This window comes from Fringilla coelebs, assembly GCF_963513975.1.
Source record: "Fringilla coelebs genome assembly, chromosome: 5".
NCBI lineage: Eukaryota > Metazoa > Chordata > Aves > Passeriformes > Fringillidae > Fringilla > Fringilla coelebs.
The window spans coordinates 927,490-953,488 of NC_140033.1; the positions used below are offsets into that span (position 1 = coordinate 927,490).

General features: G+C 53.9%; 1 protein-coding gene across 1 annotated transcript; it reads left to right on the forward strand.

The window, feature by feature from the left end:
- The first annotated feature begins 3,913 nt into the window (after positions 1 to 3,913).
- STRIP2 (striatin interacting protein 2) lies at positions 3,914 to 23,372 on the forward strand. The gene is made up of 21 exons (XM_084206719.1): positions 3,914 to 4,077; positions 5,566 to 5,635; positions 6,603 to 6,677; positions 6,765 to 6,899; positions 7,086 to 7,206; positions 7,804 to 7,872; positions 7,955 to 8,061; positions 8,175 to 8,302; positions 8,610 to 8,819; positions 9,996 to 10,219; positions 11,477 to 11,542; positions 12,209 to 12,272; positions 12,909 to 12,980; positions 13,104 to 13,178; positions 13,657 to 13,754; positions 14,234 to 14,360; positions 16,057 to 16,157; positions 17,571 to 17,637; positions 20,631 to 20,735; positions 21,218 to 21,422; positions 22,041 to 23,372. Exons 1-21 carry the CDS (start codon positions 3,922 to 3,924, stop codon positions 22,289 to 22,291), a joined length of 2,526 nt encoding a protein of 841 aa, XP_084062845.1. The 5' UTR covers positions 3,914 to 3,921; the 3' UTR covers positions 22,292 to 23,372.
- Positions 23,373 to 25,999: the final 2,627 nt, after the last annotated feature.

Consider the following 25,999-nt stretch of genomic DNA (forward strand, 5'->3'; position numbering starts at 1 on the left):
TGTGGCCTCTGCCACTGGTGTTCGTCCTGCCGCGGGACTGGGAGACGCTGGATTTTCTTTCCGTTCCTTTCATTTTTCTCTTTGGGTTCGTTCTTTTTCGGGGCTGGGAGGACGGGGAAGGCGAGGAGGAAGCTGCTGGAATCGAGCCGTGGAATAGTCCCTTATCCCTGCTCACCCCCCGCGCGGCGGGACCCGGCCTGGGAGTCGCTTTTGGTTTCCTCCACGCCCCCGCGCTTCTCCGGCAGCGCCGGATCCCGGCAGCCGGGGAATCTCCGGCGCTTTGACAACAGAGCCAAGATCCTCCTTGGCTCCGGGCGCTGCCGCCCGGCCGGGAGCCGCCTCGGGAATCTGGCTGGAGAAGCCTCTTCGAGTGCCCTGGAAGCGCCCGGGGCCGTGCCCAGCCGGGGAACCTCGCCTTAGCACTGCCCGGAGCTGTGCCCAAGGGTCGGCGCCGGCCCGGGGAGAGCCCCGGGCGCGGAGGAGCCGGCGCCGCTCCCCTGGCCACAGCCCCGCGGCGTTTTCCTGCTGCTGTCGTTCCGAGTGCCAACCTCTCTGGATCAACCAAAGTCGTGTTCCCGGCGGGGCCCGCGCTGCTGAAAGGGCCTCGCCCGCCGATGCTGCTGCCGCGCCCGGCGGCTCCTGCCGCGCCAAGCGGAGCTCGCCGGCCGCCCGGCTGGGAGGACCCAGGTCCTTCTCCAGCTGAATTTCAGTCCTCATTGGAAACCTTCGGAGTTTTATTTTCTGGTGGTATTTGTACGAATCTGGAATTCCCCTTTGGGATGTGTGAGATGTCCGCCGGAGTGACCCCCACGGGTTCTGTGCCAGGGGAGAGTTCAGATCACTAAAACCCTTCGGTCACCTCGACGTGTCAGAGCTGATGGAGATAAATTTGCCAGAGTTCCCTGTTTTATCCCGGGATGTCCCACCTGAGCACAGGACAGTGTGACCCTTAGCAAGGTGACTTCCCAAGTGTCTGAGCGGAGTCCCTTCTGTCCCTCGCGTGGAGAACGTGGTGCTTCTGAAATGAACCTGCCCAGCCCCGTCAGCACAGGAGCCTCTGTCCTCCCTGCTGGTTCCCGAGTCTCACTGGCTGCAGATCCGTGTTTTGTCCTCCTGGGCTGCTTTGCCATCATGGAGAACTTTTTTGTGGCAGCTCGTTCACGCACAAGGAAGGGAGAACGGAGGAATTACGGCCTCAAGTCCTTCCCACTGCTCTCAGGAGATTTGGAGGCAGGTTGGCCACGAGCCGCTCATCTCCAGAGCAAACGTTCCCATGTGCCGGCTGATTCCAAGTTTCTCTTTGAAATCTCTCAAAATCAGGAAGGAAGAGCTTGAGGAGACCTTGAAGAGACCTTGAAGAGACCTTGGGAAGGCGTCAGGGCTTTGTGAAGGCCTTGAGGAGACCTTCAGGCTTTGAGAAGCTTCCAGTGGATTGATTGCTAACCACAGACTTGAAATGATCTCTGCTCATTCATTTTACCCAGATCCTGAGATTTTTTGGGAAGAATCCCCTGAGCTATTGGAAACATCCCACCCAGGTCTTTCTCCCCGAGCTGGATCCTGGTCTGTGTCAGCCCCTGCTGTTTTCTGAGATGTGGCTGTGGGGCCCCTGGGGCAGAGCAGCTTCGGGAAGAACAGGAATCCCATCCCAACCCAAGCACAGCCACTTCCCCCTGGAAAAGCCCCTTTTGGAAAAGCCCCTTTTGGAAAAGCCCCTTTTGGAAAAGCCCCTTTCATCCCGACCCCTCCCATCCCCAGAGCCGCCTCCCGCCCCGTGCCTGCTCTGCACAGCCCCGGATCCCTTCGTGCCCAGTTTGAACCCCCTTTTATCTTCCAGGTAGATAGGAAGGGAAAAAAAAAAATATATATATTAATACTAAAATCCCAACTGGCTTTTCCCACCTCGATTTTTAAAGCTCTTCTCCATGTTCTGCTTCTCCTGTAAAAGCTTTTTGGCTCGCTTGGCTTTTTTCCTAATCAACCTGGAATCATATCCTATGATCATCTCTAAATTAAACGTGTAATGGGGTTTGGTTTCTTTCTTTTTTTTTTTAATGTAACACATTTTCCAAGACTTAGGAAAAAGGAGATTTTAGGTAACACCAGCAAAATCGCATAAAGGAAATTAATTCTGTTCTGAACTTTAGAGATAATAATAAGACAAAACTCGTCATCAGCAGTGAGGAAACGAAAACGTCGCAACCGTAACATTTCAGAAGGATGTTTTAAATATTAATGTCTGAGTGATTGTATTAGATCAGCAATAAAGACTCTGTAATCTCAAAACACAAATAAAACATTGGAAAACTCAGCCTCTCCCGAGCGTCCTTGGGGTCAGGCGGGGGCAGACCGGGATTTTGGGGCGGGGGAGGACAGGGAGGGATCGGGGATGGTGGTGGGATCGGGGGGTGTCCCCAGAGCCGGGGCCTTGAGCTCCTGCTGCTTCCAGACAATTCCAGCTGGGGAAGCGTTTGGGCTGCTGGGCTGGTGTGTCCTTGGGCAGCGGGGCGGGAACGATCCCGGTCCCGTTATCTCCTCCGGAACAATCCCGTTATCTGCTCTGCTCCCGCCCTGCCGGCCCCGCTGCAGAGCCGCACCAAGGAAATTCCGACCCAAACCCTTGGGGTCTCCACCCTTCCAGAGGCTCTGAAGGGATGTGGGACGTGAGGGGCACCGAGGTCGGGCACCCGGTACCTCCCCGGCCACAAACCTGCACAGTCACCCCAGAAACAACCGCCCGCCCTTTACTGGGTGCGGGAATGGAAACCCTGCTCCAGGGAGCTGCCTGGGACCAAAATGGGGACGGCGGGGTTTGGACAGCCCGACTGGCCGGGTGCTTCTGGGGGTGCCTGGGGATGGGGACCTTCGGCCCTGCCTGTGCTGGGGCGGCTGCAGCCCCACAGGTGACCCCCGGCCCTCCATGGCCGCCCCTCATTTCCCCAACGGCGCCTGTGACACCACCGGCCCCCGCCCCGCTGCCCCGGCTCAGCGCTCCGGGGACGCCCCGTAACCCCCATGGCAGCATTCTGTACTCCCAGAGCGCGAAGGACACCCTACAAATCCTCCTTCCCCGGCATTCCATCCTCCCGGCACCCCGGGGACATCCTATAAACCCCTTCCCCAGCATCCCCTGTTCCCACCGCCCCAGGGACCCCCCATAACTCCCCAGCATTCCCTGTTCCCAGCACGCCAGGGACACCCCATAACCGCCCAGCATTCCCTGTTCCCAGCACCCCAGGGACCCCCCATAAGCCCCAGCATTCCCTGTTCCCAGCACCCCAGGGATCCCCCATAACTGCCCAGCATTCCCTGTTCCCAGCACCCCAGGGACCCCCCATAACTCCCCAGCATTCCCTGTTCCCAGCACGCCAGGGACACCCCATAACCGCCCAGCATTCCCTGTTCCCAGCACCCCAGGGACACCCCATAACCGCCCAGCATTCCCTGTTCCCAGCACCCCAGGGATCCCCCATAACTGCCCAGCATTCCCTGTTCCCAGCACCCCAGGGACCCCCCATAACTGCCCAGCATTCCCTGTTCCCAGCACCCCAGGGATCCCCCATAACTGCCCAGCATTCCCTGTCCCCAGCACCCCAGGGACCCCCCATAAGCCCCAGCATTCCCTGTTCCCAGCACCCCAGGGACCCCCCATAAGCCCCAGCATCCCCTGTTCCCAGCACCCCAGGGACCCCCCCTGTCCCCTCAAGCCCGTCCCCCCCCGTGTCCCCAGCCCCCCCATCCCGAGGGACCCCCGGGTTCCCCCCGACTCCCTCCGCCGTTACCCCGGCCCCGCCCCATCCCGCTTCAGACCAATGGCGAGGCGGGGGTGTGTCCTGAGGCCACGCCCCTGATCCCGGCGGACCAATGGGCGTGGCGGGGCGTGGCGGGGCCCGGCCCCCACGTGCTGGCGGCGGCCGCGGGATGGAGGCGGCGGGAGGCGGCGGAGCCCCGGGCCCGGGTAGGGCCCGCTCGGGACAGCCCCAGCCACAACCACAGCCACAACCACAGCCACAGCTCCAGCCACAGCCACAGCCCAAGGGCCGGGAGCTCTTCAGGAGCCAGCGCAAGGAGTCCGAGGTAAGAGCGCGGAGCTCGGTGCAGGCGCCCCCCGGGCTCCGCCGGGACCTGCTGTGGCATAGGGGGTCCCTGCGGAAGGAGCCTTATCCAGGACTGGGGGAGCTCCCGGTCTTGGGGGTGTTCCCTACCCCAAACTGGACGCTTTAGGGGTCCTGCGGGGGTGGCTTCAGCGTCTTGCGATGCCCAGCCCGGAGCGGGGAGCCCAGGGGCGCTCCGCGGCACTCCCAGACCCAGCTGCAGAGTTTTGGGGTGCTGGCACCTCCCAGCCCCACGCCCAGAGCCGGCAGCAGGGTTTTGGGGACCCACCCGGGCCCTGGGCTCCCCCACACTCTGCAGGTTCCCCTTCGCCCCTCACCAAGGTCCGGGCGCCGCTGTCCCCTCCAGCCCCTTCCCCCCTCCTGCCCCGCTAACCCCGGGGCACGGGGGAGCCACCAAACCCCGCTGGGCTGCCCTGCCCCAGCTGCGCCCGTGCGGCTTCGTCAGTGCCAGGCTGCGAGAGCAGGGCCGGGATCGGGTCACCAGGATCCCACTGGGATCTGCTATTCCCGGCCACCCTAAAACCACCTTTGGGGCTCCCTGACCCCAAAAGGGTCCCTGGGAACGGTGTCCAAGTCGCGTCCCTAACTCGTGAATTTGGGCTTTGCTTTGCTCCCCTGGCTCGGTCTTTCAAAGCGGATTAGGGCTGCACGCGCTCCGCCGAATTCCTGCCCGGCTCGGAGCGCCCGAGCCGCGCCGCCGGCGGGGCTGCGGCGATGGGCTGAGAACCCAGCTGAGAACCCTCCCGAGCCAGTCGGGCTCATCCCGGAGCCGCGCGGACTCCTGGCTCATCAATATTAATCGCCACGACGCGCATCAGATCCAGGCCGGCTGCCGAGGAGGGATGCCGAGACTCGGAATTGGGAATTATGTTAATTTCGTTGATTACCCATTCATGTGTTCCCTTACCCGGGGCAGGGCGGCGCGGTGCCGGCCTTGGGTCGTCTGGCTGCGGCTGCCTGCTCGCTGCCCCGCCGGAATCCTCCGGCGAAGTTTCATGCTCCAGTTCCTCATCCGCAGGGGAGGAGGGGGAGACCAGAAAGGCAAAGCGCGGCCCCGAGAGCTGTCAGATCTGCGGTGCTGGGGACGGAGCTCAGGCATCCGCAGCATCCTCCCGCGGGCTTTTGCTTTGAACCAGCCCCGGGGTTTGTTTTTAGGGCGTGCAGGGCTCTGAAATGCATCAAACATTCCCCGGCATTTTGTGTCGGGCCTTTGCTTTGCTGGGATTTGAGAAATGCTGTTTTTACACACGGCTTCCACATTTCCGCCGTCTTTTGAGCGGCCCCGCACGGACTCCCCGCTCCAGCCCGGGAGACCCATCCCTGCGAGTCGCTGCTCCGGCGGCTGGAGCAGCTTTGGCGCAAAGGCTGCGAGTGCTGGCAGCCATCCCGCAGCCCAAAATATCCCCAGGGATGTGCCAGCCCCCTCCTAACCCCATCCCGCTCTCCGCAGGGCTCCGTGGATTGTCCCAACCTGGAATTCGAGTACGGGGATGCCGACGGCCACGGCGCTGAGCTGGCAGGTGAAGCAGGTTTTGGGTGCTGCATTGTTATTTGCAGGTGCCCGGCAGGCAGGGAAAATGAAAACCCCGCCGGGATGGGGGATGGACACGGAGCGGTGCCGTCCCTGCAGTAACAGAGCGAGCGGGGTTTATTATTAGAGAGCCGCTCGCTCCCTGGGGACGCAGCAGGGACGCGTGGGGACACGGGGATTGCCCCGCGCTCCCGTTACCAGGGCACAGCGCCGGGGTGGCGGGAGGGCGGGGTGTCCGGTGACAGAGCCCGGGCGGGAGGTGTCACCCAGCCTCTATCAGGCGGGTCTGTCCTTGTCCCCGCGTTCCCGCTGTGCGGCCGCTCCAGCTGCCTCTGCTCCCTAACCCCGCTCCCCAGCGTGTCCGGAGAAAATGGGGTTATTTTTAGCTCGGTGTATCTCGGCTGCACACGCTGGCCTGGCAAAAACACATTTCCTCTGCAAGGGATCCTTCCTCCTTCCCTGCAGGATCACCTCAGTCCTCCGTGGTGCTGCTCAGCCCCTCGGGACTGTAGGGATTCTGTGGGAACAGGTAGGAATCCTACAGGAACAGGCAGGAATTACAAAGAGCAGGTGCAACATCATGTCAGTCCAAGTCCAGCCCCCATTTGCAGGACCCAAAATGTCTGAGTTGCTGGATGTGGGACCAGTGCAGGTCCTGCCTGGGTGTTCCTGCATTCCCTTCATTCCCAAACTGCTTAAGTAAGACTCAAAATGTCCCCTCAAAAACCCCAATGAAACTGGAAGTGCAGCTGGAGCAGGAGCTGGGGGATGAAGGGGATGAGTTTGGTGGCATTGGGTGGCCTCAAGGTGCCCTTGGAGCTGCAGGAGGGCTCAGGCACCAGTTTAGATCTCTGTCCCGTGTCTGCCTGGGTGCACAGGCATGCTTCCCAAGGAATTTGGGAATGAGGAGGAGGGTGAAGCCCCTCCATGTCCCTGCTGATCCCTGTTTCCATCAGAGCTGTACAGCTACACCGAGGAGCCTGAGCTGAGCCACAACAGGAGATGCTTTGAGGAGGATTTTCACACTCAAGGTACCAGCCCTGGGCTCAGCACCCCTGGCCTGGGGCAAGAGCAGCCCCCCAGGGAAGCAGCTGGCTGGACTCGTGTCCCTTTTCCAGTGCCGGGCAGGAGGTGGCTGGAGCTGGCCAGGGCTCAGCAGAAGGCCTACGTCATGCGCCTGCTGGATGGGCTGGAGGTGGTCAACAGGGACAAGAGGCTCCGAGTGGCACGGGCCATCCTGTACCTGGCACAGGGTAAGGACACACGCCACTCCTGGCCCGATGTGGCCTCGGATCCGCTGCCGTGGGGTTTGGGAGAAGCCTTTCTCAGGCTTGTGCCGGGCTGGTGCAGTGAAGCTCCTGCCTGGGGTGGTCCTGTGGACTCCAGGGGTTCAAAGGCTGGTCCTCCCTCACCAGTGTTTCTCTCTGGGGCCTCTCCAGGTGTCTTTGGGGACTGTGATAATGAAGGTGATGTCCTCCACTGGTCTCGGCACAACAGCTTCCTCCTGTACCAGCTGGGCACCTTCTCTGCCTTCCTGGAGCTTCTCAACATGGAGATTGAGTGAGAGGACTGCGCTGCCCTCGCCCACCTCTCCCTCCTTGTCCTCTTCACTTCATTCTTTCTTCTCACTCCTCCACTTCTTGGACTCGATGACCTTGGAGGTCTTTCCCAATGAAAGTGATTCTGTGATTCTCTGATCTGCATTCTCTCCTTTTCTTCTATTCAATTTACTCTCCTCTTCATCTTCTTCCTCCCCACTTTCCTCTTCTTCTTCCATCCTCCTCTTCCTCTTCTACCTCCACTTTCTCCTCATCCTCTCACCTTCCTCCTTTTCATCTTCTTTCTCACCTCCTCAGCCTCTTCCTCTTCATCTTCTTTCTTTTCATCCTCTTCCTCCTCATCATCTTTCTCCTCACCCTTCTCACCTTCCTCCTTTTCATGTTTCTTCTCCCTATCTTCCTCACCCTTTTCTCCTCATCCTCCTCCTCTTCATCTTCTTTCACCCCATCCTTCTTGCACTCTTCTTCAATCCTCCTCACCCCCCTCTTCATCCTCTTTGTCCCCACCCTCCTCCTCCTGCTGGGGAGGTGCCAGAGCCGTGTCACAGTCCCGGTGTGGCATTCCCAGGGGCTGGCTGAGCTCACCCCTCTCCCGCAGGAACAGCCAGGCCTGCAGCAGCGCCCTGCGGAAGCCGGCCATCTCCCTGGCCGACAGCACGGAGCTCAGGTACCCTCGCTGCTGGGAGGGGTGGGGGACAGCCTCTGGGGACACAGTGGCCTGACAGCAGCCTGCTGTGCTGTCCTGGCAGGGTCCTGCTCAGTGTCATGTACCTGATGGTGGAGAACATCCGCGTGGAGCAGGAGACGGATCCCCCCGAGTGGAAAACCTGCCGGGAGACCTTCAGGATGGAGCTGAGTGAGCCCCAAAGTTCACTGTGCCCTCTGGAGGTCCCTGTGTGCTGCTGGACCAGCGGGGAGAGCTCAGGGATAGGGATCAGCTCTGACCCAGTCCCGGTCCCTTCTGCACAGGTTTCCCTGTGCACACTGAGGAGCCCTTTGCTCTGCTGCTCTTCACGATGGTGACCAAGTTCTGCAGCGGCCACGCTCCACACTTCCCCATGAAGAAGGTCCTGCTCCTGCTCTGGAAGGTGCTGCTGGTGAGTGCAAACCCTCCCTTGCTCCAGAAACTTTTATTCAGGAACAGCGCTGCTGCAGCCTGAATGTTCCCCACCATGATGGCGTTATTTAGGATGGCACCGGGAGCTGACACAAGGATACAGTTCCTTCTGGGATGAGGGGGCTGAGGATATGGGGTGAGGGAGGAATCTGGAGAACGAAGGAGTGTCCTGGTGCCTTCACCTCGGCTCTGCCGGTTGATGGCCCCCAGCTGGGAGCTGCCCGGGAGGGCTGTGTGCTCCGTGGGTGCTCCGTGCGTGCTCCGTGCTCTCCCCTCTCTGTCCCCAGTTCACGCTGGGCGGGTTCGAGGCGCTGCAGGCCATGAAGGTGCGGCGGCGGGAGGAGCTGGGGCTGCCGCCGCTGCCCGAGGACAGCATCCAGGTGGTGCGGGGGATGCGTGCGGCCTCCCCGCCCACCTACGCCATCGAGCTCGTGGAGCAGCAGCAGCAGCAGCCGCAGCAGCAGCAGCAGCAGAAGCGGGGCCACCGCAGCCGCAGGGTGAGAGCTGAGGGCGGGAGCGTGCTCCCGGGCCGGGAGAGGTTTCCAGCGGGCACCGGCAGGAGGAGCCAGGAGCGCTCGTGGTTACGGCTCCCTTTCCCCACAGGTGCTCCGGTGTTTTCCAGTTCTAGGCTTACAGAATTGTTTGGGTTGGAAGGGACCTTAAGGACCATCCAGTTCCAAATGACACCTTCCATCAGATCGGGTTTCTCACAGCTCCAGCCAAGCTGGCCTTGGACACTGCCAGGGATCCAGGGACAGCCACAGCTGCTCTGGCAATTCCAGCCCAGCCTCTCCCCACCCTCCCAGCCAGGAATTCCTCATTGCCAAGATCCCATCCATGCCTGCCCTCTGGCAGTGGGAGCCATTCCCTGGGTGCTGTCCCTGCAGGCCTTGTCCCCAGTCCCTCTGCCTGGAGCTCCTTCAGGCGCTGGAATGTGCTGGAAGCTCTCCCTGGGTCCTTCCCTCCTCCAGGGGAGCATTCCCAGCTCTCCCAGCCTGGATCCCTGGGAACTGAGGGGCTGCAGCCCTGGAGCAGCTCCGGGGCCTCCTCTGGGCTCTCTCCAGCAGCTCCAGGTGCTGCTGCTGTGTCCCCAGGGCTGGGGCAGCTCTGCAGCTGGGGTCTCACCTGAGCACAGTGGCAGGATCCCCCCCCTCTCTGCTGCCCATGCTGGGGGACCAGCCCAGGGCTGGGGGCATTCTGGGCTCTCAGTACACATGGTTCAAGTTTCTCACCCACCAATTTCAACTGCAACAAATCAGCCCCATGGGGTGTTCGATCCAGAGGAAGCCAGAGGACATCCTGACCTTATGGCAAAGGGCTGATAAGCACCACGGAGCAAACTGCTCACAGCAAGTTCTTTTTTTAGCTCTGCTCTTGGAGTTGCTGTGTTGTGTTCTGAGGATGGAAATCCTTTTGCTAAGGAAGAGATGTCAGATGGAAACCCCAAAAGTTAAGGTGGAAAATGGGGTTGCACCTCCTAGAGCAGGAAGGTTAGGGGTACAGAAGGAATTATTCTTGTGCAGGCTTTGGTGGCAACAGATAGGAGGGAAATCCATACCTGAGGAACATCTGAGAGCATGATCCTTTCAGGACAGAGAGATCTGGTGCCAGCACCTGAGAGGGAAATAAAATCCTTCAAGTGACTTGAATGTTTCCTTCCCCTGCTGCTGCAGCCCCTGATGAAGCAAGACAGTTTGGATATCTACAACGAGAGGGATCCCTTCAAGAACGACGAAGGAGGGGTGGATGAAGAGGAGAACGACGAGGTGGACGGCGGCATGGAGGGGGAGCTGGACCTGGTGGAGCGGGACGCGCTCATCCCCGCCATGCCGGCTCAGCGCCTGCCCATCGAGAGGGTGTCCTTCCCCAAGGGGCTCCCCTGGGCCCCCAAAGTCAGGTAAAGCCACCTGGGGGCACTGCCCTCCTCCCCAGTCCTACCTGTCCTGGAGTCCATTGCAGTTTTTTGGGAAGTGTTTTGGCCTCTGGCAGGTTGAACTGAAGTGACTCCACTTCTCTTTTTTGTTGGTCCTTTCTGGATTGGCCACTTGCCATGTTCGGTGTGTAAAGTCTGGGGAAGAGCTCAGTTAAACCCAGCCCAAACCAATAAATGGGCAAACCACCTTATTGCCCAGTAGTGGCAATCCTGGATATCCCAGGTTGTACTGGGAAGGAGGCTGTGCTGGGGCTCTGTGGGAGCAGGGTCAGCTTTCCCAGCCAGGTCCCAGTGGATCTTGGTAGCACAAAGTCCTTGACTAATCATCTTGGCAGCTGGGTAATGACACCTTGTGGGGTGAGTAGGACCCAGTGTTGCCAGGTGAAGCCTTTTTTAGTGGCAAAGAAAAACATCTAAGGATGAAGGAGTTGGTGCCTTTCCTTCCTAAGGCAGCTATCCACACATGAAATGAGGGAACGTTAGGAAAAGAGGGTGAGAACCTTTCCCTCTGATCCCTGTGAGGCTTTTTGCTATTTTTCCCAAGCCTGGATTTAATCCAATATCTTTAAAACACAGGAGCAAATAGATATTTTTGAGATGGGAGCAGTGACAGGGTTAAGTCTGTCTGTCCAGAGCATTCCTGGCAGAAACACAGCAGGAATTGGCTTCCCACATGGATCTCCATGGTGGTACTGTGGTGCTCCACGTCACTTAACGCTCCCAGCTTTGAAATCCAATGGCTGCTGCTTTCCTCGGCTGCTGGCTGGAGATCCAGCTGGATTCCTTTCTGTCCAGGAGAGCCTTGGCTCACAGCTCATGTCCTGCTTGTAGTGCAGAGCTGCCCAGCAGTTCCCATGAAAGATGCCCAAGGTGGACAAGATGTCAGCTTGCTGTCGGAGCAGCGTGTGCTCTGACAGACCGTGGAGACAGCATTTGTTCTCTCAGAGCCAGCAGATGCTCCTTGGAGACGTGTGTGAGGAGCACAGGAGGTGGATACAAAGGTGCTGGTTGCAGAAACTCCTCCCCGTTTACTCGCACGTTCCCGTGGAGTTGCACAGCAAATACAAATGGTTTAGGTCCTCATTGCCCCTAGCCAGGGAGAGCAAAGGTGGTTTTTGTCCACTGCTGTTGAGATCTCTAGGAATCAGTCTGAGGTTGTGATCTTGTACGTGGCTGTTTTCCAACCTTCTCCTTGTTTCTGTCTCTCTGCTGCTCCATCAGACAGAAAGACATCGAGCATTTCCTGGAAGCAAGCAGGAACAAATTCATTGGATTCACGCTGGGACAGTGAGTGTTTCATCCACAAATCTGCCCTGTAGCCTCCATCAGTGGGGGTTAAATGGTGGGAGGTGTGCACAAAGCTCAGGTTTTCCCAGCTCAAGACATGCTCAGGATGAGGCAGTGCTGGCTTTGCCAGAGCTAGAGCAATGAAAGCAGTGCTAGAAAAGCATGTTCTTGGAAACACTGGTCCCCAGGGACCTCTTTCTATTAAAAATCAGACCCAGACCAGAATAAGTGACCGCTGGCCCAAGCCAGGAGTTGGTTTGATGTGAAAGGCAGCTGAGACAGTTTGATGCCCACAGCAAATTATCCAGTTTGTGAATAAATCGAGCTGCGGGTGCAGAGTCATCCTGGGACAGGCCCAGCAGAGTACATTCATTTGTAGGGGCAGTGCTGGGCTCAGACTGGCTCCACCCTATTTCTGATGTCATCTGATTTCACCCAAATTCTGATTCAATCTGATTGCACCCCAGTTCTCCACCTCAGTGTCTCTCCTGTCTCGTGCAGGCATGATGGGGAGGAGGTGGGAGCTCAGGCCAACACCTCTCCCAATTCCTGACCCATCTGGGATGCATTCAGCAGACTCCAGGCTCCCTCTTTTTCCTGTTGTGACATGGAAATGTTCGAGCGTGGATCTCCTTCCCAGTACTGACCTTCTTTCCTCTCCCCCAGGGACACCGAAACCCTGATAGGGCTCCCGCGGCCGATCCATGAAAGCGTGAAGACCCTGAAGCAGGTGAGATGGTGGCTCCATGCATGGCATGGGATATCCACCACGTGGATCCTCCTGGCCACCCTCCCTGAAACACTGTTACTGCAGGGAGTAAAAAGTTGTGTGCCTCAGAAAAAGCTTTTGGAGCTTCTTGCAGGAATTGAGGCAAAAAATTTAAAACTGAGTCCTCAAGTAGCCACTCCAGCATTTTTACTTTCCCTTTATCCAAGGTGTAGCATTCCTGCTTCCTGGTGAGTGCCTGCTGTGTGTTTTGAAGGTGACAGACTTTCAGAGCTGGGTTGGACATACATTCCCAAACTGGTGCTGTTCCCAGAGGGAAGCACAGCCAGCCTCAGCTCCTGCTGTGCTCTGTGGGGAATGAGACCCCTCCAGAGGCCACCTGACCCTATCCAGGCTCTGGGTTGTCTTTTGGAGGGGATGGTCCCTCTAATTCCTTACAGAGAGCTCCTGGAAGGAGCAGGTGGAAGTAACCCAAGGCAGGAGGTGTGAGGGGCTCCAGGGATGTCCCACTCAGGGATGAGTTGCCCGTGGCTCTGCTGTGACCTGTGCACCTCACTGGGGTACTGCTGTGACCCTTGCTGGCCGTGTTTCCTCCTTCAGCTGTGACACTGCTCTGCCTCTGTCTGTCTGTTTTGCCAGCACAAGTACGTTTCCATCTCAGATGTCCAGATCAAGAATGAGGAGGAGCTAGAGAAGTGCCCCATGTCTCTGGTAAGAAGGAAAGTTGCTTCACCCCATCACCAGAGAGAAGATGGGAGGCTTCCAAGGTGTCAGTGTAAATCCATGCTTATTTTTACTTCATTTTCCTTTGTTTTTAATGTCTCTCTGCCCTAGGGAGAAGAGGAAGTCCAAGAAACCCCTTGTGAGGTGTTGTATCGAGCAATGTTGTACAATCTCCCCCAGTACATGGTAAGCCCCGTTCCTTGAAAGGAAGGAAGAGCTCTGGAGTAGGGAATGGTGCCAGTCCAGGAGCTGCAGAGCTCAGCATGGGAGGGGGTTCAGGACCTGGATGGTGAGATTTTGGTGGGAATCCTGGGCAGAGTTGGGAGGAAAGTACAGTCCAAGAGGAGGGATTCAGAGGATTCTGAGATGCTGATTGGGTTACATGGGCTCTGTAGGGAGAGACAGAGATTTAAGTGCATTTAAACTCCAGGTGTTCCGTGCGCTGTTTTACCCTCCCTGCCAGAGCTCAGGCTCATGTGATGCCTTAGGTTAAGGATCCAACAGAGCTGCTGAGCTCCCCACACTTGTCCTGTCTGTCAGCGGTTGAGTGTGGCCTGGTGAAACCCTGTAGAGTTGGCTTGGAGCTGTCCAGTTTTGGCAAAAGAAGGAGAAGGAAGGAATTCCCTTTCCTGGGCCATCCCCCCACGCCTGCCTTCTCCTGCAGATCGCTTTGCTGAAGATCCTCCTGGCTGCTGCGCCCACCTCCAAGGCCAAGACTGACTCCATCAATATCCTGGCAGACGTGTTGCCTGAAGAGATGCCGTAAGTCCCTCACCAGGTGGCCACGGGCCATCCCAGCCTTGCCACCAAGTCTTGCACCAAGCAGGAGAGCCAATAGGTTTGGAGGGCTCCAGATTTGGGTATCTGTTTGGGTAGGTGTGAATTACAGCTGGCCCCAGCGCAGAGCTGTGAAAGCCAAGGAAGTGATGCTGCGATGATTTGAGTGTAGCCACTCCAAGCTAAGTGGCAAAAATGATAAAATCCTACTAATTGACCCAAATCATAATGATTTGTCAGCATGTAGGAGGTGTCCTCCCTACCGCTCCGCCAGGATGCCTGGTGGAGGGCAAGCCACCTTTTTTGAATGCATTTTGGCATCACCAGGTGGGATGGGTGGAAATGGGAGTCCCGGGGGGAGCGAAGGTGCTTGGTTTTGTCGAGCTCATCTAGAGGAAGAAGAACTCCACAGTGCCTTGGGCTCCCTGCTGCCACAGCCACGGTGCTGCTTTCCCTCCCCCCAGCATCACCGTCCTGCAGAGCATGAAGCTGGGCATCGACGTGAACAGGCACAAGGAGATCATCGTGAAGAGCATCTCGGCGCTGCTGCTGCTGCTCCTCAAGCACTTCAAGCTGAACCACATCTACCAGGTGGGCCTAGAGGAAGGGGTGCCATTGCCCAGCTGGGCTTGAAGGTCCTGATAAACCCTCTCCTGGAAGACTTCTGGGAAGAGTTTCCATGAGGAGCTGAAATCACATTTCCATAGCTGCAGGATTTGTACAGGGTCTCTCAGGTTGGGATAACCCCGCTGTGCTTTGACAACACCTTTTCTACTCACGTGGCAGGAGCTTTTAGACTTCTGGGAATATCCATTCAGGTTAAATTTAGGAAAGAGCACGAGCCTCCCTGGCAGAAGGGGGAAGAGGAAGGGGATTAGGCAAGACTCTCTTTTGCTCTGTCATCTCCAGTGCCCAGAAATAGTGCTGGGAAGGACCTCACGAGGTCACCTAATCTGGTTTTGGCAGGATCGGGTTCTTGGGGCTCCAGTTTCAACAGAGGCAGGAGATCTGGGTCATAGTTGCAATCTGATTTTTTTTCCCAATGTGATTCTGCATGGCACCAATCAAACTGCACCCACTCCAGGGCTTTCCTTGGTTAAAAAAACCTAAGGACTAATATGAGCTGTGGCCCAGTTCTCCACTCGTTCTGCAAGTCAAACAATTAATGTTTTCTAATTTTTTCTGTTAAAGCTTTCAGCACGCTGCAAATCCCTCTGCATTACAAAACCCACTGATATTTAACTGAGGATAAATATAAATCCACGTATTGGATTGGGTAAAATGAAACCAACTCCCACATTTTTACAATCCTACATTTGTTCTGCTCCCCCCCACCACCACTTCTCTTCGTTAATTTTTCTCACTTCAAAGCAGCTCCTCTCCTTTCTTCCCCCCAGGCAGGAGGGCTATTGCAGCCTGCTGCTGAGCCTGGAGAAAGCTGCAGGGTTTCATCCCTCTGATTCTGCTTTTCATTGTGTCTGATCTGGGTGATTTTGTTCTTTCTGTGACAAAGGTGGTCTCAGGGAGCCCCAGGAGAACTCCAGCAGGTCTGAAATGAAGGAATCACTGAACCACGGAATGGTTTGGGTTGGAGGGGTCGGTTACTCACCAGCACATCCCAGTGCTGTGTCATCTGTGGTGCTGTGTCATCTGTGGTGTGCCAATGCTGACAGCTGGCACCAGGCTGAGATGAGAACAAACTGTTCCTTCCCTCTCAAATTGGAGATGTGGATGGAGAGCCATGGGGAAGGGCAGGATGGGATAGGATTGAGTTTTGCTGCAGTTTGTATCTTTAGAGGATGAGAGAGATTTGTTGTATTATTGACCTGTAGAGTGGTTTGGGTTGGAAGGGACCTTGAAGACCATTTAATGCTTTGAGGGAGAGAGGAATTAAAAGCAAGTAGGAAAACAGGGATATTGTTCCATGCAAACTTTCTGAGGGAACTGGGATTAGTGTGTGAGAGCAATAGCAATTTATTGTGTTTTCCCATGTAATAGCTACAGCCCCTTCCCTCTTCCCCACACACTGTTTTACCACAGATATAATTTTGAAAAGCCATGAGGTGCAGCTATTCCCAGAGCACTGCCCTGAAGTGTGTGTGTCCTCTCTAGGGCACATGGAATTTTCCAGCTGCACCTTACCCAGCAAACTTCAGGGACAGAATGGTCTGTGAGGTGGCTGGGGCAAACCAAGTGCTTTGCTTTTGGCTGGGAAGAGGTTTCCCTTCCCAGGTGGTGCTCCCAGCTGTCCCAGCCAACACTGACCCCTTTCCCTTCTCTCCTCCAGTTTGAGTACGTGTCCCAACACCTGGTGTTTGCCAACTGCATCCCGCTGATCCTGAAATTCTTCAACCAGAATATCTTGTCTTACATCACTGCCAAAAACAGGTACAGCCACTGGTGGGGGACAGACGATGGGGCAGGAAGGCTTCGTGCTTGGGGAGCCCTGATGTCCTGGGGGGACCCAGGTGGCCTCACAAGGCTTTGGGGTGTCCTGTCCACTACAGAAATACGTGGAGGGAGCAAATCCCTTTGGCACGATGAGGATGACTGGATTCCAATCTCTGATTGGGCTGCTGAAATAGTACTGAAATAAAATAGGCTAAGCCTTTAAAATAAAGTAGTTTTCATTTTCACGTGGACTCCTGGGGAGCCATCCAGTGCTACTGGGCACCTCTGGGCCACAGCTTCATCAAGGCCAGATGGGATAGGCTCTTCCAGGTCTTTCCCACTTTTTGTAGCAGTAATTCAGCTCTCCTGACTCCCTCAGGTTTTCCTTAGCTGTCACTGCCTTTTTTACTGCCAATCTGAGAGAGGCACCAGCCCTGTTGTGAGCAGGGCACTGGCTGGACCACCATGGATCAGAGGCCTGAAACAGCACAGATCTTTCACAGCTCACCAGGGCAGGATTTCTCTGTTTGGAGAGGAGCTCCCCAGGGGTGTTGGAATGATAAAAAGATCCTTTTTCTTCCTTTTTGATGCTCTTTTTGTGGCTCTTCAGCTGCGTGTGTAGGCTGGGCTGTCTCCTGCACGGTATGGTTGTGTCTGTGCGAGGAGGCACGCATTGAAAATAAGGAAGTAATATGTTGAGCCTCCTGCTGTAAATATTTCCACTTTTGGTGCTCTGTTTTTTAAGTGAGGAGGAAACATATCCCAGGAGCACTCAGCTCCCTCCTCTGCTCTGGGATGGAGGTTTCACAGGCAGGATATGCACCTGTGAGTCAGGTGGGATGTGCAGCTGGACGCTCTGAGCCAGGGAGGTGTAAATTCCAGTTCTGGGTGTATTTGACTGACTACTTTTACAAATTCCACAGGCCTGGATGCCTTTGAAAAACATGATACTCTGAATACTCACTCACCATGAATTTTCTTGCTGCCAACCAGAAGCCTCCCTGTGAACTCAGATCTATTCTGTTTACTTTTTCCCCCTTTTTAAATATGCATGTAAATAACTCATCTGTCCTGTCTTAATGGATCCAAACCCTTTGAGTCCTCATTAATGCACTCAGGATGGAGCTTTGGAGCCAGGAGGCATCGACGTGCTCCATTAAGCTGAGGGCTGGGGCAGGGCTGAGGCTGGGATCCCCTCTGGATGCTGTCTGTGCCAGAGGGAGCCCCATCAGCACGGCTGCTCCACGTGCTGGAGATGGCATTGCTCCCCACCCAAATCACTTGTTGCATTTTCAAGCACAGAGCAGGACAAATGTTACAGATTCCTGGGCATGATCATACAGATCACCTTAAAAATTTCTCTCATGTTAATTGGTTGCTAATGAGCCCCTTCTTTCCTGTTTTCTGCAGCATCTCTGTCCTGGATTATCCACACTGCACGGTCTGTGACTTGCCCGAGCTCACAGCAGAGAGCCTGGTAAGCAGCACAGAAAGGGTTTTTGTGGCCAGGATTGCTCTTTGGGACAGCATGGGGAAGGATTTGGGTTTTCTGTTCTCTGTCTTCTTTTCCTGTAGCCCCCAGCCTTTCCAAAATTAGATTTTTTTTTCCCCTCCAGGCTTGAAAATCCCTCCCATCACTATTCTGAGTCACTGTCAGCTGTGGGGAAGTGGGGAAGAGGCACTGCTGGTGTTGGGCATCCCATAAAAATGGCTGGGTTTAGGGGTTTCCCTTTGACAGAATAGAATCACAGAATTCCAAGATTGTTGTGGTTGGAAAAGACCTCCAAGATCATCAAATCCAATCTTTGGTCAAATACCACCTTGTCCCCAGCTCAGAGCCCTGAGTGCCACATCCAGGAATTCCTTGGACACCTCCAAGGATGGGAGCTCCAAACCTCTCTGGGCAGCCCCTGCCAAGGCCTGGCCACCCTTTCCATGAGGAATTCTTCCTGATGTCCAGCCTGAGCCTCCCCTGGCACAGTCTGAGGCTGTTTCTTCTTGTTCTGACAAGACAAGACTCTTGTGCTTTGAAAGAGAATTTACCCAGAGGCTGTTGCCTCCCAGGTTTCAGTTGCTCTGAGCACTCCTGTTCTGTGAGATACCAGTATAAGGAATGAACCAAATTCCCTATGGAGAGGAGCCTTAAGTATTCCAGAGGATGGGCTGGGCAAATACACAGGCTGCAGACAGGATGATAATGCTGGCAGGGTCATAAATGCAATAATTCAAGTGCAGAGGAGGCTGGACTTGGACAGCACAGGGGAAAGCTTTGGAGTTAACAGGAAATAATGGTCAGGGAATGGAGACCCTAAATCACTGAGAAGGATCCTGAGCAAATCCAGTCTGGGCAGGGAGGATCTCACGGTGCTGCTGCAGTCTGAGGCCTGTGTTGCTTTCCCTAGGTGTGTAAAGGTCAAAATCATTGAGAGAAAGATTTTCCCCAGGTCCACGGGCTGCTGAAGGTTGGATCCCCATCCAGCCCTGCCAGACTCTGCTGTATCCTGGGCCGATGGGGACATCTAGTGACACTTCACGGAGGGTTTCACGGCCTGTGTAATCCTCACAATCTGCCTTAAGGCTGCAGGAGAAAACTGAACGTTTTTAGGGAAAATACTCCCAGTAGGGTCTGGACAGTTTGAAAGCTGTCACATTCAAGGACAGCAGCTTTCACTTTCCTCCAGCAGACACAGATGCTATCCTTAAGGAAGAGCAATTTAATTAGAAAATGTGCAGAAACCAACTTGAATTTTGCCATAAGGGTTCATCTTTGGGAGGACACCCATGGAAGTAAGGATTTAGTAGGAATTAGACACACCCTGGTACTCGAGGCATATGTTTGTGCATGTATTTATATTTCTTCAGCCAGCTCTTCATGTGTTGTTTTAGCTTTTTTTTACCACTCTGATGAGTGATTTTAACATCCCAGTGTAACACATTTCTCAGAGGATGTCACAGATCATTCTGCTCGCAGTGGGTTGAGCACAGTGATGTGTGTTTGGAGAACAGGATCAGTCCAGCTCTGCTGTCTCCCGAGGTGGGGCCTATGGGGTAACTGCTGTCCCCACCTGGTGTAAATTAGGAGTGGCTGAGGTGCTGGGGGATTCAAATCCTGGCCAGTCCCCCTCTCCTCTCTCCTGTCACTCCAGAGGGGTCTGCAAAGGGCTTAACCCAGCCCTTAGAAGGGGGATTAAAGCCTCTTTGGCCTGTTGCCTCCTCCCATAAATCTGATGGAAAGACCCTCCTTGAATGTGTAGAGACAGCATCAGACTGGTGACAAACACATCCACCAGCCTAAGAAACAGACACTGCCTTATTCCACTGGGATCTTTGGGGAAATGACTTGGTGTACAGAGTGCAAGTTAGGCCTGGGCACAATGTGACACTGCAGGGGCACGGCAGCTGGGGACCCCCAAAGCACCAGAGAGCATCCACAAGCACCTCAGTGACATCCTGGTGACATTCCGGTGACATCCCACCTCTGGCTGCCTCTGGGGCATTGGCAGGGGCTGCCCAGGGAGCTTTGGAGTCCCCATCCCTGGAGGTGGCACTCAGAGCTCTGGGCTGGGGACAAGGTGGGAATTGGTCACAGCTTGGACTCGGTGGCCTTGCAGCTCTTTTCCAACCTCAGTGATTCCCTGATTCTGGCTGGCACTTGCCCTTAAAATCCAAGGGGTTGTGCTGGTGGGATTTTTTGGGTAAATCTGCTTTCAAACCCCTCCCAAGGGTGCCCAGATCCTGGAATGGATGAGTTTTTGCCCTGAGTTAAGAAGGCTGTAGCTGGCTGTGAGTGGTTTATAAATTCAGCAGCCCTTGTTTTGCACTAATCCCCAAACAGGATTTTTGTGGGACATTTCTCCTGTGCTTGGAGCTGTTCAAACATGGAGCAAGTTACTGCAGTGGTGGAATTAAATCTCGAAGTGCCATCGGCAGTATTTCCACAAGCTGGAGCTGGGGCTGTTTACAGTTACCTAATATTTAAAACAATGTCTCAGCAGCACTTAAGCTGGAGGGGTTTTTGTTACAGAAAAGTCTCACCCTCTTGATACAAGCGTTGCTATTTGTCATCTGTGCTGATCTGTGATTTCCTTTTACTGGAAATGTGTGCCCTAAGCATGAATTAATTTATACAGTTACCAAAAGCAGTGGTGATTACCAGGCTGAAATTTGCTCTCTGGCTGTAAACAAAGAATACAAATCTACCACAAAATATATTTCCCATGATGGAATAATGCGATTTATCCCATTATTAGCTCCTACTCTCAATTAAAAGCAGATTAAAATCGGAGTGTTTCAGAATGGTCTTCCCCAGAATCTCCTGATGATAACCCAAGTGAGGAGGAAGCTCTGCTGCTTGTCTGCCCTCAGAAATAAGACTTGTGCAGACAATAAAAATTAAGATTTCTGCCTAAGGACATCTCTGTGGTGGTGCTGATGAACGCTGCAGTCAGGGTTGCACTTCTCCCCTTGCAGGAAGCTGGAGACAACAACCAGTTTTGCTGGAGGAATTTGTTCTCCTGCATTAACTTGCTGAGGATCCTCAACAAGCTGACCAAGTGGAAACACTCGAGGACAATGGTAAGGGGCTGTTCCCTCCCCCTGAGACCCTCCAGCATCTCACCTGGAGCATGAACCTGGCTCTGCACAGCGGGTTCAGCCTGGCCATGTGCTCAGGGCTCCTTGTGGAAGTGCTGGAGCTTCTGCTCTTCATCACCTTCCCTTTTTTCTTTCACAGATTGAGCCTTAAATGCAGAAATACTTTTTCTCCTGCAATTAACATTATTTCTGTGACCCTCCAGCCCCATGCAGAGAGTGTTGGTTGTGCTGAGCGCTCCTGTTCTCCCTCCTGGGGGTTGTGGTGTACGAGGCCCAGGTGTTGGTGCCCACATCAGCCCAGACAGAGTTTGTTTGTGTGGCTCCCAGGTGTTGGTGCCCACATCAGCCCAGACAGGGTTTGTTTGTGTGGCTCCCCAGGTGTTGGTGCCCACATCAGCCCAGACAGAGTTTGTCTGTGTGGCTCCCCGAGCCCCCTGCACTGACAGGTGCTGCTTTCCTGGCAGATGCTGGTGGTGTTTAAATCAGCCCCGATCCTGAAGCGGGCTCTGAAGGTGAAGCAGGCCATGATGCAGCTCTACGTGCTCAAGCTGCTGAAGATCCAGACCAAGTACCTGGGGCGCCAGTGGAGGAAGAGCAACATGAAGACCATGTCTGCCATCTACCAGAAGGTGCGGCACCGCATGAACGACGACTGGGCCTACGGCAACGGTGAGTGCTGCCCCGTCCCTCTGCAAACTGCTCCACTTGCCTTGGCCCCAAACCTCTACAGTTGTTGTCACTGCTGGGCATTTCTTCCAGAAGTTTCACCATCCTGCACCGTCAGATTTAGAGCTCGGGAAAGCCAGCTTTGAAAACACTGGGATTCTTTTCATATGACATAATGTCATGGTTATTGCAGCTTTTCAATACCATTCGTAGCGACATTTGCCCAAATTTTAAAATATTTGTGGTTAGGAGCTCCTAATAAGCTCACCGGGTTTTAAATGTTTTAAATCTTCACCCCTGCTTCAGTGGTCAGTGGAGGTTTTTAGTAAAAGTGGTGGGGTCTTTGTGAAAAAAGCAGGGCTCCGTAATTATAGAGAGTCCTTAATGCAGGAATAATTACATTTTTATGGGATATCCTAAATAGTTCTTAATGCAGGAATAATTATATTTTTATGGATATCTTAAGTGAAAATGCACACATAACGGGATTTGGTTAGGAGTAATAATAATTAAGAGTGACTGGTTAATTCACGTGAAACCTGCAGCCTTTCTGTTGCTCAAACCTTGTCAGAGCGGTGTTTCCTTCCCACGCTATTTTGTGTCGCTCCTCCTGCCCTGCAGACATCGACGCCAGGCCGTGGGATTTCCAGGCTGAGGAATGCACGCTGAGGGCCAACATCGAAGCCTTCAACAGCCGCAGGTACGACAAGCCGCAGGACTCGGAGTTCGCCCCGGTGGACAACTGCCTGCAGAGCGTGCTGGGCCAGCGCCTGGAGCTGCCCGAGGACTTCCACTACTCCTACGAGCTGTGGCTGGAGCGGGAGGTGTTTTCGCAGCCCATCCGCTGGGAAGAGCTGCTGCACTGCCAGTGACAGCCCCGCCTCCGCTGCCCCGCTCCTCCCGCCGCAGAGCCGGGGCTGGGGTGGGTCTGGGGCGTTTTAGCACAGCGCGGGAAAGAAATTTCAACTTTCCACAGAGATCAGGTCTCCGTGTGCCCAGCAGACGCCTCTTTTTGGAGGTCATCCTGTGACTTCTTGGAGTCCGTGAGGCGCGGGTTGCAGAGTGATCTCAGAGCCCGGGTGTGTCTCCGTGTGGGCTGGGGGTGAGGATTCCCAGCTGGAATTCCCTCCCTCCTGCACGCCGCACGCTCCTTTGTTTGGGTCTGTTCTGGCTGCTGACCTGCTCCCCACAGCACCCTGCCAGCCCGGGGTGCCAGGAACACCGGCTGGCTTGGGATGGAGACAGCATTCCGTGTTGTCCCCGGGCTGGCACAGCCCAGCTCAGAGTGCTGTGCCACCTCACCAGGTCCTGCACGTCCCCTGGACACCCACCCGTCACCGCTGCACCTCTGCTTTCCCCCATCCCCGCTCACCTTGACTGCACACCCTGTGCTGTGCAGGTCCGGCTGAGCAGCCCGGAGATCCCTTCTCTCTCCTCCCTGAGTGCCACTGGGACTCACATCCTCTGCAGCCCTTCCAGCCCTGAGGGGACAGCAAATACCACTTCAATAACCCGAGTTTGACACCCATTTTTGCTTGTTTGGGGGAATGTCCGTGCCTGGTCTTAGGGCGGGGAGGGAAGGTGCTTTTGTGAATAATTTATGAGGAAAAGAGTGGATTCTGTGGTCCGTAACTTTCAGAATGAATAGGATGTGGAGCTGTAAACTTTCTGTCAATTTAATAACTTAATACTTAAATTAAATCATGAACACTACGCTTGGGTAAAGCTGCGTTGCATGAGGGTGGCATTTGTCAAAGCATCGTGTGTTCGTACAGGGCAAGGAAGCCCTAAATAAACAAGTGTTTGTTATGGCAGGGTTTGTGCTAATTGCTTAAATAATTAATTAGCTTGGCAATGTTTCCTTCATGGGGTTTGTCCAAGGCCTTGTTCGTGGAAATGGCATTAAGCCTTTTAAAGCCTTTTAAAATACGTTTTTGTTCAAAATAAACCAACTTTTGGAGGAAACCTCTTTATTTAAGCTTTTTCTTCCTGTGTCTTAATTTAAATTGCTTCTTTTTTATTCTTTTTAAGGATAAAAACATCCCCCAAATTTAGCCCTTACCCCTGCCCATCTCCACTCAAGGAGAAGTTGAATGAATTACTAAAAAACTTAGAAGAGCCCTTGGCTCAAGCCCTTTATTTTCCCCGAGGTGTCTTTTTTCTCCACAATATGTTGAAAAAAAAATAACCAGTGCATACCCAATGTGCATTTTCCTGTATTTTATATTTAAATTGTGCTTTTCAGTGCCTGTTATTTTTACTGAGAGAGATTAGAAGCACAAATTCTTACCTGAATGTCTGGGTGGTGGGGGGGTGGTACAAACTTTTCCTGGATTACAATTCGTTCACACCATCACCACCAAATCTTCTGCTTCCCAGAGAGAGATCTCCTCAGAAAACCTGAACCTCTGCCTAGAAAAGTGGCTTAGGGAGAGGCTGTGCCTTTATTTGAAATATGCATGTCCCAGCCTGGCAAGCAAGCAGCAGTTTCAGATATTTTTTGCTTCACAATGAGGATTTTCTCCTGATGAAACATTCTCAGAAGAGCTGGGGGCCAGCAATTAAGGAATTATCATTTTATATGCTCAGCAAGGCACTTTCAGAACGAAGTTTTGGGTGGTTTCTGCACAGCTGGAGGAACATCTGTTATCTCTCCCCAGCAGGACTGTTGGTTCCAGGAACCCTCCAGTGCTCCCAGTTCCTGCTGTAATTGCAATAAAGAACTTTTGTTTTGCTTTGTTTTCACCCTACAGGTGGTTGCTGGAAGTTCTGCTGTGGGCAAGACCTTTTCTTCAGCACCTCAGCACAGATTCTCCTGTTTTCTTGAAGATTCTTGCTGTTTCCTAGGGATAGAAAGCATACAGAACTGAGTTATTAATTTCTCTAAGCAACTTCGGAGCTGTTTGGTGAATTTAATGCAAATTTCAGTGAAGGGTAAAAGGCTACAAAGATACAAAGTTCCTTTCAGAGTTGAGAAAAGGAGAGAGTGATAAAAAAAGGGTGGTGGTGGTGGGGGGGGGAATTAGCCTTTATCCATTCAGTCTGGCAGTGTTAAAAAAATCACTCCTTTTTCTCCTGTGAATATTTCCCTAAAAATAACAACAGAGAGATGTCCTGGCTGACTCTGTATTTATCCACTTGTAACCGCAGAAGTGGCTATATGAGGTCAGGCTTATTATAGTCTGGAGTCTGAGAAGCCTCCCTCAATTATTTATCAAAGCCTTGCATGTGTAAACAGCAGCTTGTTCTGCAGCCAGGTCCAAGCTCTGCCACAGAACACAACATTTGACTGCACAGGATCATTTTTGTCTCCTTGATTGAACATTTCAGTGCTCTGTGCCTTCCTTTTGCCTCAATAATTACAATGTGGCCTCCTGACAGTTGTCTGTGCTAAAATGAGATAATTAGTGTAATTATGATTGTTTCTTTTCTGTTTATGCCGTGTGGTTTGTTAATACAGATGACACAGAATTTCCCTAAATAGAGTGGAAATAATTTTTTTTCAAGTTTTCTTTCATTATCCAAGGCTCATTCAAGAGAATTTTACTCCCAAATCTGCAGACTTTTTCCCTGAGCTACACTACCAAGTCTTTTTATTAGGCAAGAAGGAAGGAAATTTACTTATGCAGCAGAGAGCACATTTAGAGAGGTTAATGTTAAAGGTAAAAATAAAACATGATCCAGGCAGACTCACTGATGTGTTTGGTAGAGTTTGGAAATACTGCAATTATGAGGTAGTTTTTTTTTCTATGAGGCAATTCAGCCCCTATTGATATTTTTCACTTGTGGTTATTTTTTTTAGTGCTTTGCAAGTGAAAATCTGGTGCTGAGGGATGCAGGACAGACTCCTCTCTCCCATATTTTTTCCCCAATTTAAAAATCATCCCACATTTAGAAGCATTTCTACCCTTGGATAAAATTGTTGTGTCTAAAAAAGGTGCAGAGAACAAAATGAACCCTTCACGTCCCATCCCCCCCTCAGCCCCCTCCACCTCCATCGATTCCCTGCGTCTTAGGCCTCCGTTTATGGGGATTTATTGGAAATATCCAACCTCAATTACCCGTCATTTTCAGGGCCTGCTGCCCGGAGCTGTGGCTCTGCGAGGGGGCAAAGCAGAGCTTGTTTTTTAAATATTTTTATGATGAAGGAGGCTGACTCAGGTATTTAAACAGAAACCCCCATGTCAGGCAGCAATAACGCGAATATTCCACTGACAGTCCACAAAACGCCAATCTTTCCAAGACCTTTGGAAAGCGCGACTTGCTCCCCTCCTCCTCTCGGCTCCAGGTTGTTGTGGTGGGGGTTTTCTGGCCTCCTTGAGACATTTCTGGGGGTTTCGGCTGAGGCCGGGACAGGGGCGGGGATGGCGGCGGCCGCTCCCCTCAGGCCCCTCACGGCTTTTCCCGCCCTTTTCCCCCTGACCACCGCCGTGGCGGGAAGCGCCCCCCGGCAGCTGATTGGGCAACGGGCAGGTGCATCAGCAGCGGATTGGACACGGGGGTGTCAATCAGCACCAGACCCCGCCCCCTGGTCGCTAAGGCAACGCGACGCTGAGGGGAGGGTGGGGCCGCCATGGCGG